At 42.7% G+C, this 16,325-nt stretch overlaps 1 protein-coding gene and 1 long non-coding RNA gene across 2 annotated transcripts in view; one reads left to right on the top strand and one right to left on the bottom strand.

Annotated features, from left to right (window-relative positions):
* The window catches only part of LOC139355434 (uncharacterized), a 42,099-nt gene extending 34,355 nt beyond the window's left edge, over nt 1-7,744 (bottom strand). The window contains exon 1 of the long non-coding RNA XR_011606056.1: nt 7,591-7,744. This is a non-coding gene — a long non-coding RNA (uncharacterized lncRNA). The remainder of the gene's footprint in view (nt 1-7,590) is intronic.
* Nucleotides 7,745-7,785: 41 nt separating this feature from the next.
* LOC105490420 (adaptor related protein complex 4 subunit epsilon 1) overlaps nt 7,786-16,325 on the top strand; it is a 90,420-nt gene continuing 81,880 nt past the window's right edge. Inside the window, exons 1-3 of the mRNA XM_011756024.3 lie at nt 7,786-8,004; nt 11,451-11,522; nt 14,814-14,937. Of these exons, the coding sequence (XP_011754326.2) occupies nt 7,855-8,004; nt 11,451-11,522; nt 14,814-14,937 (346 nt within the window). The 5' untranslated portion in view covers nt 7,786-7,854. The remainder of the gene's footprint in view (nt 8,005-11,450; nt 11,523-14,813; nt 14,938-16,325) is intronic.

Raw genomic sequence — 16,325 nt, 5'->3', positions numbered from 1 at the left:
GGCCACTCTAAGAATTACAATATGCATCCTGATTTATCAAAATCTATTTCAGATTAATTACTCTAGTTAAATATAGGAACTTTGCTCCAATATAGTTCCACTTACACTTTCTTCTTTTACTATTGTTATACACATTACATCTATATATGTTACAAAGCCATTTATTGTTTTGTAATTATTAGTTCACATAATATTCTGTTTCAAAGTTCTTAGAAAATATATCGGTACAGTCCTTTATATTTACTCATATGTTTATTTTTATTTTATTTATTTATTTATTTTTTATTTATTTTTTTTGAGACGGAGTCTCGCTCTGTCGCCCAGGCTGGAGTGCAGTGGCCGGATCTCAGCTCACTGCAAGCTCCGCCTCCCGGGTTTACGCCATTCTCCTGCCTCAGCCTCCCGAGTAGCTGGGACTACAGGCGCCCGCCAACTCACCCGGCTAGTTTTTTGTATTTTTAGTAGAGATGGGGTTTCACCATGTTAGCCAGGATGGTCTCGATCTCCTGACCTTGTGATCTGCCTGTCTCGGCCTCCCAAAGTGCTGGGATTACAGGCTTGAGCCACCGCGCCCGGCCTCTACTCATATGTTTAATATTTCCTGTGTTGTGCATTTCTTTGTATAATTTGAGTTACCATCTGGTGTTATTTCCTATTAGCCTAAAGAATTCCCTTGAATAATTTTTTTAATGCAGGTCTGCTGGGCCCCTCTCGGCAGTCCAGGCCTTATGTTGACTCATTTACACACAGCTCTGCTTTGCTTTGACCTTGTCAAAACACTGCTTCATTTAAATTTCACCTAAACTCTACTCTTCCCCTACAATCCTATAATAATTCCATCTTTTCCTCTGTCTAGTCAGATCCGCCACAGTTCCCCTGGTAAGTGGTCTCTGTCATTGCCATGAGTCAATCAACTTGTTTATAAGTTTGTCCCTGAAAGCTTATTGGGCTACAATATTTATTTAGTACCGCTTTTCTCCATGGGACTAAAAACTCCAGGACTGGGCTGGGTATGGTGGCTCACCTCTATAATCCCAGCACTTTGGGAGGCTGAGGCAGGTGGATCACCTGAAGACCAGCATGGCCAACATGGTGAAACCCCGTCTCTACTAAACATATAAAAAATTAGCTGGGCATTGTGGCGGGTTCCTGTAATCCTAGCTACTTGGGAGGCTGAGGCAGGAGAATTGCTTGAACCCAGTAGGAGGAGGTTGCAGTGAGCTGAGATTGTACCATTGTACTCCAGCCTGGGGCAACAAGAGCGCAGCTCCATCTCAAAAAAAAAAAAAAAAAGAGTAGTATGAGAAGATGGTAGAGAGGCAGGCAATGGAAGAGTTATAAATATCTACAGATGCCCAGGAGCTTCCATTTTGCCTACCAAACTATTTTGAACTGAGAATAATAAAAGATTTCTGAGTTAGAAATCAGATGGCTGGCTGAAAAGAGGAGAGGATAGTGATGGCAATGACAAATTAGATTTTTATAATAATTCAGGAGAGAGATGAGGTACTAAAGTAAGATATTTGCAAGGGAAATGAAGCAATGGGGGATGTTATTAGGGGTAAACTAAGGCAACAGCGAGAGTGGAAAATCAGAACTATTGATGAGGGCTGTCAAGGTCTTTGCTGGAAAAACATTGCCACATGTCAAACCCAAAGAGCCTGGGGATAAAGAACGCTAAATGCAGTTTAGTAGTTGAGGGGGTTGAAAATAGGATGAGAGCCTAGGAGAGAGTATAGAAAGGGAGAACTGGGGCCATTGGATGTGTGTGTATATCCTAGAACTTTCCTTTCAGGTGATTCCCAGGTGCACTGCTGGAGCAGGGATGATAACTCTTGGGGTAAGTGAGCATGAACAACTGTTGTCTGTTTGCAATACTCTAATCAACAGGTGGGCAGAGATTTTCAGTAAAATGTTAAAAGAAGGAATGATTCCCTAGAGATACATTCTAAAAAGAAGTGGGCTGAATTCTCTGTGGGCATGGGATGGCATAAATGACTTCCAAAATGAAAGCTAATGTTTCTGTAAAAAATATTGCTGAAGAAATGGACCATGGTGGTTGCTTCTAAGGAGGAAAGTAGGAGGCTGAGGAAAGGAAGAGAGGAATACTTTTCTCAGTGTAAGCTTTTGTACATGTTGAATTTTGAATAAAGTAAATGTAATGTTTGTGCAAAATAAAAGTTTTCTAAAAGAAAGCTGAGGAAACACACGGAAGAAAAACATGTTTTACCTTTTCCTGTACCTCTATATATTTCCAAGTGACACAGAAAGAAAACTTTCTGTATATTTCCAATTGAGACAGAAAGAAAATTAAAAAAAGTGAGCCAGAAAAAAAACTTGTGGAGTGGCTGGTGGTGACAGTCTTATAGAGAATATACTAGTTTGCCCCCCTGCTGTCCTTCTTCTTTGAATTACTCATTTCTAGGTATTGCTATGTTATATGCTCCATACATTTTAATAAACTTCTGTTTGTTTTTTTCACAGGGGCCCCAGTGAAGAAGTTAGAAAGGTAAGAGGAAAAAGATTTTTTTCTTTCCCTACAACTGAAAGACTCACTGTTCATTTTCAAGAAAACTACTGTTTATCACTTTCTTTTTTTTTTTTTTTTGAGACAGAGTCTCGCTCTGTCACCCAGGCTGGAGTGCAGTGGCGTGATTTCCGCTCACTGCAAGCTTTGTCACCTCCTGGGTTCACGCCATTCTCCTGCCTCAGCCTCCCGAGTAGCTGAGACTTCAGGCACCCACCACCACGCCCAGCTGATTTTTTGTATTTTTAGTAGAGACGGGGTTTGCACTGTGTTAACCAGGATGGTCTTGATCTCCTGACCTCGTGATCCGCCTGTCTTGGCCTCCCAAAGTGCTGGGATTACAGGCATGAGCCACCGCACCCGCCGGTTCAGCTTTGAAGTTAAACAATGATTCAAATGCTTTTCCTTGAGAAACTATCTTATCTCAGTTATGCTTCAGGATTTTGTTTTGTTTTGTTTTGTTTTTGAGATGGAGTTTCATCTTGTTGCCCAGGTTGCAGTGCAATGCCATGATCTCGGCTCACCACAACCTCTGCCTCCTGGGTTCAAGTGATTCTCTTGCCTCAGCCTCCCAAGTAGCTGGGATTACAGGCATGTGCCACCACGCCTGGCTAATTCTGTATTTTCAGTAGAGACAGGGTTTCACCACGCTGGCCAGGCTGGTTTCAAACCTCTGACCTCAGGTGATCCGCCCACCTCAGCCTCCCAAAGTGCTGGGATTATAGGCCTGAGCCACCACGCCTGGCCAAAAAAAAAAAAAAGCCTCAGGATTTAAGAGTTTATACTTTATGAGTATTTTCCATTTTGTCACAAAAAAATTTTTTTAAAAAGTGCACTCAAAGACCGAGATTTAATAAAATTAAGAATTCTTACTGCATCATCAAGGATATTCTTAAGTAAAACTGACTTTAAAAAAATGTGAGTGTATTGTTCCAGGATAAACTATGAGATTCAAAGAAGTTGGTCAATACATTATTTCAGCATCACTTGTGTTTCTTGTCAAGATTTATGTAAAAGAAGATCTTCAAGAATTAGTTGGTGCTGACACTGGATGGATATAAGCAAAGTAACAAGTCCAGCTACATGAATAATTGTGTCCATTTTAAAGGAATTATAATTCTGCAGACGAGATATTAACTCAGTTTTTATGTTTGCAACTAAATTCCTTCTTTTTTATGAGACAGAGTCTTGTTCTGTTGTCCAGGCTGAAGTGCCGTGGCACCATCTCAGCTCACTGTAACCTCTGCCTCCCTGGTTCAAGTGATTCTCCAGCCTCAGCCTCCCGAATAGCTGGGATTACAGGCATGCACCACCAGGCCCAGCTAATTGTTCTGTATTTTTAGTAGAGACAGGGTTTCACCATGTTGGCCAGGTTGGTCTCAAACTCCTGATCTCAAGTTATCCGCCTGCCTTGGCCTCCCAAAATACAGGGATTACAGGCATGAGCCACCTCACCCGGCCTGCAACTAAATGTCTAATTTGGTGAGTTACTGCATCTTTGGTAAGCAGCACTCCTATGATTTCTTTTACTGATTATCATCTAGCAGGCATTCATTAGTCTTTTAGCTATTGCATGTCCTTCTCCAACGAATGAAATATAATAAGTTCATGTGTAAGATGCTTCAGTAGGTTTTTTTATTTCTACTTTGAAAATGGTAATACAAAAGCTTTGGCTTTTATAAAGCATATCATGTCTATGTTGAAAATATTCAATTCCCTTTCTTTTAAATTCTGACTGGTCTGAAAACGATGTGTCAACTTGATTGGCACTACAATAGTATTTGAAAATGTTCTATTGAATGAGATAAAATAAGGCAAGTGATTAACATCTCTAATGCCAAGGGAAAGAAAGAAGCTTTTGTCATACTTTCCTTTGTTATTTATAGTTTCAACCAGATTTCTCCCTTTCCCTGACTCAGCGAATTCTGATACTGATGTCAGCATCATCTTTTTCAGGATCTTCACATATGGGAACGTTAGAAAGCCAATCTTCTAGTCTCCCCTTTTTAAGCCAATGGAAGAGCCTAAAATTTAAAAACTACACATAAAACAAAATTTAATTTTAAGATAAAATATTAAATTCCTTTTTTTTTTTGGAGACAGAGTCTCGCTCTGTCACCCAGGCTGGAGTATAGTGGTGTGATCTTGGCTCACTGCAACCTTCGCCTCCTAGGTTCAAGCAATTCTCTTGCCTCAGCCTCCCAAGTAGTTGGGACTACAGATACGCCACCATGCCCAGCTGAATTTTTTGTATATATATATATATTTTTGAGACGGAGTCTTGTTCTGTCACTCAGGCTGGAGTGCAGTGGTGGTATCTCAGCTCACTACAACCTCTGCCTCCCAGGTTCAAGCAATTCTCCTGCCTCAGCCTCCCGAGTAGCTGGGATTACAGGTGCGCGCCACCATGCCCAGCTAATTTCTGTATTTTTTTAGTAGAGACATGGGTTGGCCAGGCTGGTCTTGAACTCCTGACCTTGTGATCCGCACACTGTGGCCTCCCAAAGTTCTGGGATTACAGGCGTGAGCCACAGTTCCCATCTGAATATTTTGTATTTTTAGTAGAGATGAGGTTTCACCATGTTGGCCAGGTTGGTCTGGAACTCCTGAGCTCAGACAATCCGCCCGCCTTGGCCTCCCAAAGTGCTAGAATTATAGGCATAAACCACCGTGTCCGGAAAACAAAATATTAAATTCTAGGCCGGGCGTGGTGGCTCACGCCTGTAATCCCAGCACTTTGGGTGGCCGAGGCGGGCAGATCATGAGGTCAGAAGATCGAGGCCATCCTGGCCAACATGGTGAAACCCCACCACTACTAAAAATATATAAAATTAGCCAGGCATGGTGGCGCGCACCTGTAATCTCAGCTACTCGGGAGGCTGAGGCAGGAGAATTTGCTTGAACCTGGGAGGTAGAGGTTGCAGTGAGCCGAGATCACACCACTGCACTCCACCCTGGGCAATAGAGCGAGACACCATCTCAAAAAAAAAAAAAAAAAATTAAATTCTAAAAGAGTATCCCTTTCCGGCTGGGTGCAGTGGCCCGCGCCTGTAATCCCAGTACTTTGGGAGGCTGAGGTGGGCGGATCACCTGAGGTCAGAAGTTCGAGACCAGCCTTGTCAGAATGGTGAAACTCCGTCTCTACTAAAAATACAAAAATTAGCCAGGTGTGGTGGCGGGTGCCTGTAATCCCAGCTACTTGGGAGGCTGAGGCAGGAGAATTGCTTGAACCCAGGAGGAGGAGGCTGCAGTGAACCCAGATCGTGCCACTGCACTCCAGTCTGGGTGATAGAGCGAGACTCTCAAAAAAAAAAAAAAAAAAAAAAAATTAAATAATGAGTGTCCCTTTTAGATAAAGTTCAAATATTTTAAAATGTTCTCAATATGTTAAAAAATATTCTTGTGAGACAAGCCAACAAACTGAACTTTTTTCTTATGTTTCCGTATAGATATTAGAACAACTTCAGGATTTCAAAAAAAACTCATTTATTAGGTGACAAGGAGGTTACAGAGATTAGAGCAGGTATAACTGAAGATAGCTTGTAAGTGTAGCTGTAGCTGGTGGGCCGGTTGAGGTTCTGGACTTCGCAGTGCAAAATAATTTAAAGTCCAAAGTAAAAGCAAGCAAAAGAGTTTATTGCAAAGCGAAAGTACACCCTGACAGCTGATCAGAGCGGGCTGCTCAAAGGTGAGACAGCATGCACTGATACTGGTGAAACTCCCTTTGTAGGAGTCTCACAGGATCATTCATGAAGAGGGGAGAACAGGTGTTGCTATTAAGCATGTTCTCTAGTTTTCTGGGGCCATGTGCGCTGTGGTTGTATATGCTAGTATATACATTGCATGTCTTATTAGTATCTTAAATCTTCACCCAGGGCTGGTTTTTTTTTTTTCCCCCCTACTATTACAATGAGTATAATTCAGCCCAAGGATACTGATGGGTTTCTGCACTTGTGAGAATTTGGGGATTTTCCCTTTTGCTCTTCTACCTCTTTGCTGCAAAATTTTCTAACCAGGAGCCTGGGAAGTGGTTTGTACACTATGGGCTGGTTTGTTCTATTTATTTAGCAAGTTTGTTCCCCTTGAAGGGAGGCTATGACCACCTATCTAACCTACCTCCTAGAAACACACTAGGAGTATTGAGGGCAAACTGCATTAATCTCTGAAAACGCACATATTTATGCCCTAAACCTACTACCTTAGAAAATTCTAGAAAACACAAGGATACTCCAGCATACATTTTACCAGCTAGTCAATCATCATCTAGCCTCTTGAAAACTCTGTACACTTCCAACAGAATGAGGGTGAAAACGGCAAATAACATGTAAGAAACGTTATCAATATTGACTTTGTGAATTCCCTAGAAGAGTATCAGGGACCCTGAGGTCAGAAAACCACATTTCGAGAGCCACTGTACCAGATTCTGTTCTAGGTAAAAGCTGGAGCAATCGGCATGAATAAAATACTCTCTCTATGGGGAGCTGTTTACGTAGTGGCAACCGCGACCTGTTCTAAAGTGGAACAGAACCGAGCGCTGTGAGAGGGTGGGACGTGGAGACCTGTCCTTGCTCGCCGGGACAGGGGAGTGGGCTCCAGGAAAGTAACCTTTCAACTGCGACCTGCTGAGGAGGAGTCGGCAAGGGTGGCCGCCAACTACTTCTTTTTCCCGTCCACCCCCCAAATACCAGGAGAAGAGGGGCGGACGGGAAGCGACAGTGGCCGCCAGTCTCTGGCACGCGACGGGCTCTCAACCTGGCACGCCGAATCCTCAGGACAGCTCCGCTATCACGCAACTCCTCGGGTATGAGTCGCCAGGGCCGGAGCCGCGCGCGGCGCCGGGGACCCGCGTGAAACCGCCTGTGGAAAGTGGGCGGGTGGTGCGCGGTCCGGGGACAGTGTGAGGCGGTGGACCCGGCAGGGACGTCCCGAAAAAGGCGCGCTCAGGGAGACGCAACTCCTGACGCGGTCTCGGGCTACGCGCAGGCGGCTAGTGGGAAAGGGAGACCCTGGGAGACAATGCCTAACAGGGCGAGGCCCCTGGCGGCTTCCTCAGGAGAACTCACAGTTCTGGGGGATCCCGGAGCCGCTACCCCGTTGCGAGAAAGGAGGTCCACTTCCGCGCGCAATCTCTGGCGAGTGGCCTTTTCCACCCCCGCGGTCTCTTGCGCACTCTGGTGGCCTCTGGCGAGAACGACACTGAACTGGTTCACGCGGGACGCCAATAAAGATTTCTTATTCAAAAAACAGGAAGTGCCTACGGAGGCCGGGCAGGCAGCGGCGGCTGGGCATGAAGCCGGGCGGCTACCGGATCGCGGGCGGCGGCGGCGATGAGCGACATAGTGGAGAAGACGTTGACGGCGCTGCCGGGACTCTTTCTGCAGAACCAGCCAGGTGGTGGGCCCGCGGCCGCCAAGGCGTCCTTCTCCTCGAGGCTAGGCAGCCTCGTCCGCGGCATCACCGCCCTCACCTCCAAGCACGTAGGTGCCCGCTGGCCCGGGAGCTCAGGGACATCGGAGTGAGGCCCCCGCGCCAGGAGGCCCTGGCCGGGCGGCGAGACTCCAAGGCCTCCGGGGTTAGCCCTCCGGCGGGGCTCAGGGGCTGCTGTGTCGGTTCGTCCTTTCGTCTGCCTGGAAGCTTCACTTTCCTGCTGGGACTGACAGCAAGGGAGGCCAGTTTCCACAGTTGGTTCTGACACTGACTCTTTGGTCTGGGGCATATCTCTGTAACCTCTGACCCTCCATGTGTTTTCTCAACGTTGGCGTGGAAAAGTACTGATACATAATTCATAGTGTTTTTGAGGATTGGGTGAGATGTCAAGCGTGTGAAAATACCCAGTGCGATGGAGGTGTCAGATATTGTTTACCTTCCACAAAGTTTTTTTCCCTATTCAGTTTCCTTCTCTCCCCCCGTCCCTTCAACTGAACAACAGTTCAGATGTCGCATACCTGAACAGATCCTGTGAGCCTCATGTTGAATATCTTTGAGGAGCTTGAGGTTCTTGGGTTAGAACAACGTGTTGGGCAAAGAAAAAGCATAGTTCTCTTAAAATGTAAAATTTGCTAAGTTTCTGCCTCAAATGGGCTTTGAAAATGAGCAGTTATAAAAATTCTTAAGCTTTTAAAAAATTTTAATTTTTAATGACGGAGTCTCGCTTTGTCGCCCAGGCTGGAGTGCAATGGTGCGATCTCGGCTTGCTGGAGCCTTAAGATTTTACAATTTTTTAATTTTTTTTTTTTTTTGAGATGAGGTCTCGCTCTGTTGCCCAGGCTGGAGTGCAGTGGCACCATCTTGGCTCACTGCAAGCTCCGCCTTCGGGTTCATGCCATTCTCCTGCCTCAGCCTCCCGAGTAGCTGGGACTACAGACGTCCGCCACCACGCCCGGCTAATTTTTTTTGGTATTTTTTAAGTAGAGATGGGGTTTCACCGTGTTAGCCAGGATGGTCTCGTGATCCGCCCACCTCGGCGTCCCGAAGGGCTGGGATTACATGTGTGAGCCACCGCGCCTGGCCTTAAAATTTTTTTTTTGAGACGGAGTCTTGCTCTGTCTCCCAGGCTGGAGTGCAATGGTACGATCTCGGCTCACTGGAGTCTCTGCCTCCCGGGTTCAAGCGATTCTCCTGCCTCAGCCTCCCAAGTAGCTGGGATTATAGGCGTACGCCACCACACCCGGCTAATTTTTGTAGTTTTAGTAGAGACAGGGTTGGGCTGTCTGGTCTGGAATCATGTTTGACCATGTTAGGCTGGCTGGTCTGGAACTCCTGACCTCAAGTGATTCGTCCCTTTTGGCCTTCCAAAGTGCTGGGATTACAGGCATGAGCCACCGTGCTGGGCCCCCACAGGTGCTTGATGGTTGCACGGATTGTGTAGTATATCAATTCACAGCTACAAGGAGTGTATATCTTAAAAAGAGCACATATTAATGTCATTATTTGTTCAACAAATGTTTATGGGAACAAGGTTATGTGTTAGACACAGGAAAATAGAATTAAAGACATTCCCTTTTCCCAAGGAATTGGTCATTCGTTTTGGGCTTAAGACAAGTGTAAGCATGACTATAATGCAATATAAATGCTAAAAAGAGAAGGAAAGACAGAAAAGAAGGTTTAAAAAAATTGTTTTTTGGCAGCTCAAATAAGTTGATGCTATACGGAGAGAAACTGCTTCACATTCCAGAATCATTATTTGTGGGCTTTGTTTAGTTTTGTTTTTGAGATGGAGTCTTGCTCTATCGCCCAGGCTGGAATGCAGTGCTGCAATCTTGGGTCATTGCAACCTCTGCCTCCTGGGTTCAAGTGATTCTCCTGCCTCAGCCTCCCTAGTCGCTGGGATTACAGGCACGCATCACCACACCTGGCTAATTTTTATATTTTTTGTGGAGATAGGGTTTCGCCATGTTGGCCAGGCTGGTCTTGAAGTCCTGACCTCAGGTGATCCACCTGCCTTGGCCTCCCAAAGTGCTGGGATTACAGGCGTGAGCCACCACGCCTGGCCATTTGTGGCCTTAATGTTGTTTTTCTTAAGGTTTTTGTCCTTTGCTAATTTTTAAGGGATGCTCAATAAAATTTTTTAAAAAGTTATTTTTGATCTTAAATAGTTTGAAACTGTAGATAGGCATCCACGTGTGTCAGTGCTTCACTAGTGGCTTTTGAATAGCCATCTGATGAACATGTAATTCAGTGTGTAATTTAAAGGTAGCATGATTTTAGCCAAAAAAAATTGGGCCAATTTTTTAAGTGCTTAGGAAGATAACATAAAATGCAGACAGTAGAAGTGACCACATTGGTATATGTCTGAGATAGGAAGTGATGGAAAGGATTCGGGGAATGAGGAAAAGACAGGGAAGAAGAATGTAGTTTAAGGGGAAAAGACTTAATTTCTGTTTCTGCTTTCTTACCCTATATCTTAATTCCATGAAGACTTTTTACTTCTAAGGGGAAGATGTGAGATGAGACTCTTTTCTTGGGCCAATACATGGAGAATTTCTACTCTCTCTTCACGTTTAATTTTTTTTTTTTTTTTTGAGATAGAGTCTTGCTCTGTTGCCCAGGCTGGAGTTCAGTGGTACGATCTTGGCTCACTGCAACATTCACTTCCTGAGTTCAAGCGATTCTCCTGCCGCTTTCTCAGCTTCCTGTGTATCTGGGATTACAGGACGCCCAGCTAATGTTTGTATTTTTAGTAGGGACGGGGTTTCGCCATGTTGGCCAGGCTGGTCTCAAGCTCCTGACCTCAAGTGGTTCACCCGCCTTGGCCTCCCAAAGTGCTGGGATTACAGGCATGAGCTGCTGCTCCCGGCCTCCACCTTTAGTTTTTAAAAAAACATTTTCTGCTCTTCTACCATTAAGGGGAAGTAACTGAGTAAAGAAAAGAGGAAGGGGCCGGGCGCGGTGGCTCAAGCCTGTAATCCCAGCACTTTGAGAGGCCGAGGCGGGCGGATCACAAGGTCAGGAGATCGAGACCATCCTGGCTAACACCGTGAAACCCCGTCTCTACTAAAAAAATACAAAAAACTAGCCGGGCGTGGTGGCAGGCGCCTGTAGTCCCAGCTACTAGGGAGGCTGAGGCAGGAGAATGGCGTGAACCCCGGGGGCAGAGCTTGCAGTGAGCCGAGATCGTGCCACTGCACTCCAGCCTGGGGCACAGAGCAAGACTCTGTCTCAAAAAAAAAAAAAAAAAAAAAAAAAAAAAAGAAAAGAGGAAGGATGGGGTAGCCTGGAAATATTTATTCTCTCCAGGGATGGTTCTGAGGTTTGGAGATAGGGCTTTAGATAGATCATAAGTACATAATATTTATAACTCTCCTTTAAAATAATGTTTCTTTTAAATTAAAAGTATTGTAAATTATATTTTTTCCTTTAGATAAATGCTGTTACGGTTTTAAAAGACAGTTAATTAAGCGTTTAAATATTTTCATTTTCTCAGGAAGAAGAAAAATTAATCCAGCAGGAACTGAGTAGTCTGAAAGCAACTGTTTCTGCTCCTACTACAACACTGGTAGGTTTGCATAGTCAGTGCCAACACATTTGAATTTGAAATCTAGTCTACTATGGACTCAATAGTGGCATCTAACTGATGATTGGTTGCTAAAATTTGATTTATCGTAGTCAAAATGAATTATAGATGGTAGCAACTTAGATGTTAACTTTAGCCTTTTATTGTTGACTGGTTTGCACCAGAACAAGATTTGCCTATGTGAAGTCAGGGCTAATGTGATGATGATTACATAAATGTGGAGATACTCTTGGGACCCTAGTGCTGATCTGATGTTTTTAATGTTATGCATTTGGAAAAGGTTGGGATATCAACATGATATTTTCAGACCTGAATTGATATATTGTAGGTATATTTAATTTTATTATGTAAAACCTAGTTGTTTTTAAACTTTGTTCTACATAATTTGATCTTTCAAACAATATTCAGCAACTATTTAATGAATGGTCATTCATTATTATGCAGGCCACTGTGGGGCTGTCCCAGCATAGCTAGATTAAAACCCAGTTTGATTTTTTTTCTTTCTTTTTTTTTTTTTTTTTGAGATGAAGTCTTGCTCTGTTGCCCAGGCTGGAGTGCAGTGGCATGGCACGATCTCGGCTCACTGCAACCTCTGTCTCCTGTATTCAACCGATTCTCCTGCCTCAGGCTCCCAAGTAACTGGGACTACAGGTGCCCGCCACCACGCCTGGCTAATTTTTGTATTTTTAGTAGAGTTGGGGTTTTCACCATGTTGACCAGGCTGGTCTCAGACTCCTGACCTCAAGTGATCTGCCCACCTCAGCCTCCCAAATCAAAGTACTAGGATTCCAGGCGTGAGCCACCGTGCCTAGCCTGATTTTTTTAAAATGAGATTTTGTTCCAAGCAACGTTTGTTCAGCAAATATTTGGTGAGTGTCTTCAGTATACAAGCTACTGTGGGAATGTTTTCCCTCTCTACCAGTAAAAATATCAGGGTGATCATTTTGCATAAGCACATGATCGTGAATTTGAAAAGCACTTGTAAAGTCTGAGAGAATGAATATGTTTTCTTTTGTGGTCATAATAATAGTTTGTGGCAAATAAAACTCAAAACATCTGATATATCTCTGTGTGTGTGTATATATGTATGTTTGTGTGTATACATGTATGTGTGTCTGTGTGGCTATGGATAAAATAATTATGCTTCATAGTACTAGATAGAATTGTTAAACATAAATCGTTTTTGTTGGATTTCCATTTTTTATGATTGGCATCAGTACATAGTTTTCCTTGTTCCAAGGCAGAAACCTGAAGTTGGGCAGAACTAAGTTAAATAGGTAGAAATTAGGAAGGCAGAGTTTGAAAGGAAGATTTTACAACACTATGACCATCCAACTCTGTGTATATCTTACAGAGTAGTCTGTCCCAGCGCTGTTCATGTAAAGGTTGGCTGTCAGAGAAATTGTAAAGAGAATTCCTGCATTGGGGAATGCATTTTCATCTCTAAAAATAAATGCATGAGATGTAATCTCACTTAGACAAAGTTGGTAATGAGTTTTGAAAAACTCAGATAAAATGTTACAAATCTGGGGTTGAAACTTAATGGCTTAAATGAACACTTTCACTCCTAATTAATGTAGAAGTCTGAAGAGGGACTTCCATTATTTTTTGTTTGTCTTTTGTTTGTTTTCTCAGTATTCTGTAGCCTTTTTTTGGGCGGGGGGACGGGGTGGGAGGATGGAGTCTTGCTCTGTTGCCCAGGCTGGAGTGCAATGGCATGATTTTGGCTCACTGCAACCTCTGCCTCTCGGGTTCAAGCGATTCTCCTGCCTCAGCCTCCCAAGTAGCTGGGATTACAGGCGCGGGCCATCATGTCTGGCTAATTTTTGTATTTTTTTAGTAGAGATGGGGTTTCACCATGTTGGCCAGGCTGGTCTCAAACTCCTGACCTCAGGTGATCTGCCTTCCTCAGCTTCCCAAAGTGCTGGGATTACAGGAGTGAGTCACTGCACCCTGCTAGTATTTTGTAGTCTTAATTAATGTGTTAATGAGTTAACTTTTGCTGCTTTAAGCACAAGTGACCTGAGTTAAATCTCATTCCCTTAAGATTTTCCTATGGTTTCTCTTTAAACTCTTTATATTTATATTAAACATTATTATCATTGCTTTCAAATATTCAATTTTACTGTTTCCTAAGCATTTTGTGATTTAATAATCCTGTAATATGCTAACCCTAATTAATTTTGACATATTAAAATAGTCTATGTCGCCAGGTGTGGTGGCTCACATCTGTAATCTCAGCAATTTGTGGGGCCTAGGTGGGTGGATCATTTGAGGTCAGGAGTTTGAGACCAGCCTGGCCAACATGGTGAAACCCCATCTCTACTAAATATACAAAAATTAGCTGGGCGTGGTGGTATGCACCTGTGGTCCTGGCTACTCGAGAGGCTGAGGCATGAGAATCGCTTAAACCCGGTAGGTGGAGGCTGCAGTGAGCCAAGATCTCGCCACTGTACTCCAGCCTGGGCGACAGAGCGAGACTCTGTTTCAAAAAAAAAAAAAGTCTATGAGCTTTTTGTTATTTTGAAACATATTTTATTTATATATTTTATTTCTGATTAAAATTTTCCATAAATATTGATAATGCAAATATCTTAGTGATAAAACAAATTTTTTAGCATCTCTTAAAAATTTTTGGCTTGCATTGAAGATGTTAAAAGACCCCATTAGAAAACTAAATATTATTACAATAGCTATGCCATTAATGAAATCATGCCCCTCAGTTTATAATTGTGAGTTTTTAAAAAAGAGTGCCTATAAAGCAAACTATTCTGTATTGTACTTAGCACAATAATTCTGAGGAAAATCTAGGTGCAATTTGGTTTTCCAATGTGAAAAATATTTTTGTTACAGAAATTATTACCAACTTGTGGGAATTTTATGGATATTTTCGTTTGACAAAGTCTACTAAAATTATGTGCTGTATTTTAGAAGCCCAAGTAAGATGACCATGATGAAATCTTGTGTGATGACCCATGTATCACATTATAACCAAATTTTTCACTAGGGGCACATAGAAATAGCTACAGTTGATTTATTTTATAGTAGTGCCACTAACAAAATAGTGAGATAATTTTACTAAAAGTAATACTATTGGTAAGATTGGGAGCAATTTTTATTTATAAAGTCTGATATTGGGTGATTAGTTTGTAATATATATGTTATTTCTTCAGTGCCAGGATTAAAGGATTCTGCTGTTAAATTATGAGAACATAGTAAAACAATCTAAATATTCTATTTATTTATACGGCTACTGGATATTTTGCTTTTCAGAAAATGATGAAGGAATGTATGGTGAGACTTATATATTGTGAAATGCTTGGATATGATGCTTCCTTTGGCTATATTCATGCAATCAAGTTAGCCCAACAAGGAAACCTCTTAGAAAAAAGAGTAGGTATGTATGTGTTTAAGACTTTCATGCTTTCATGTTGTCCTTGAAGTTCCAATTATTACGCAAAATGAATGATGGCAGGTATATAGTATGTTTTTAGAATACTGTATTATAATTTCTAAAACTTTAAAAGATCACACTTCAGAAACTCAAAGCCATTTATAGGAAATCAGTTTTCCTGATTCGTAGCATTTTGGAGTTAAAGAGAAGACTAAAAGTTACTTAGTCTTGTGATGGCAGTTAGATGACTATATATGTCAGAACTCATTGAACCATACATTTAAATATTTTTTGTATATAAATTATATGTCTTGGCCGGGCGCGGTGGCTCACGCCTGTAATCCCAGCACTTTGGGAGGCCGAGGCGGGCGGATCACAAGGTCAGGAGATCGAGACCACGGTGAAACCCCGTCTCTACTAAAAATACAAAAAATTAGCCGGGCGCGGTGGCGGGCGCCTGTAGTCCCAGCTACTCAGGAGGCTGAGGCAGGAGAATGGCGTAAACCCAGGAGGCGGAGCTTGCAGTGAGCCGAGATCGCGCCACTGCACTCCAGCCTGGGCGACAGAGCGAGACTCCGTCTCAAAAAACAAAAAAAACCAAAAACAAAACAAACAAACAAACAAAAATTATATGTCTATAAAGCTGACTTTTTTGGTATATAAATTATATGTCTATAAAGAGCTGATTTTTTTTTTTTTTGAGACAGATTCTCTATGTATTGCCCAGGCTAGAGTGTACTGGCGGGATCTCTGCTCACTGCAACCTCTGTCTCCAGGTTCAAGTGATCCTCCTACCTCAGCCCCCTGAGTAGCTGGGACTAAGCTGTGTGCCACCATGCCTGGCTAATTTTTGTGTTTTGTTTTTGTAGAGATGGGGTTTCACCATGTTGCCTAGGCTGGTCTTGAACTCCTGGGCTCAAGTGATCCGCCTGCCTTGGCCTCCCAAAGTGCTGGGATTATAGGTGTGAGCCACTGCGCCTGGGCAATAGAGCTGATATTAAGAAGTTTGTTTAATCTTATTAGTTTAATGGTCAGAAATGATTCTTTATAGAATAAAACTGAAATTTACTAAAGTAATTTTAAATGTCTTGTTCTTAGATTCTCAAATGTTAGCTATGAGGATTGGCAGTGTCGTTTAAAAAAATTTCTATAGTTAACCTTCAGGGCTATTTGGAAAAATTCTTTTAAGCAATTAAATACTCTGTTCATAAATGTTCAGCTTTATATCAGAATCTCAAGAAGGAAGCATTTTAGAATAGTAAAGGGTAGAACATGTTCTTTATTCAGAGAAGTTGATAATGTCATGTCGTTAGGGACTAGCATTATTCATAAATTATATTGCTCTGTGCTATCAGATGATGGGGTGGAGGTGACAGATGTCTTGGTAAACT

The sequence above is a fragment of the Macaca nemestrina genome, chromosome 7, assembly GCF_043159975.1.
Source record: "Macaca nemestrina isolate mMacNem1 chromosome 7, mMacNem.hap1, whole genome shotgun sequence".
Lineage (NCBI taxonomy): Eukaryota > Metazoa > Chordata > Mammalia > Primates > Cercopithecidae > Macaca > Macaca nemestrina.
Note: the sequence above shows the minus strand (reverse complement) of the source record. Positions and strands in the feature narration are given on the sequence as shown.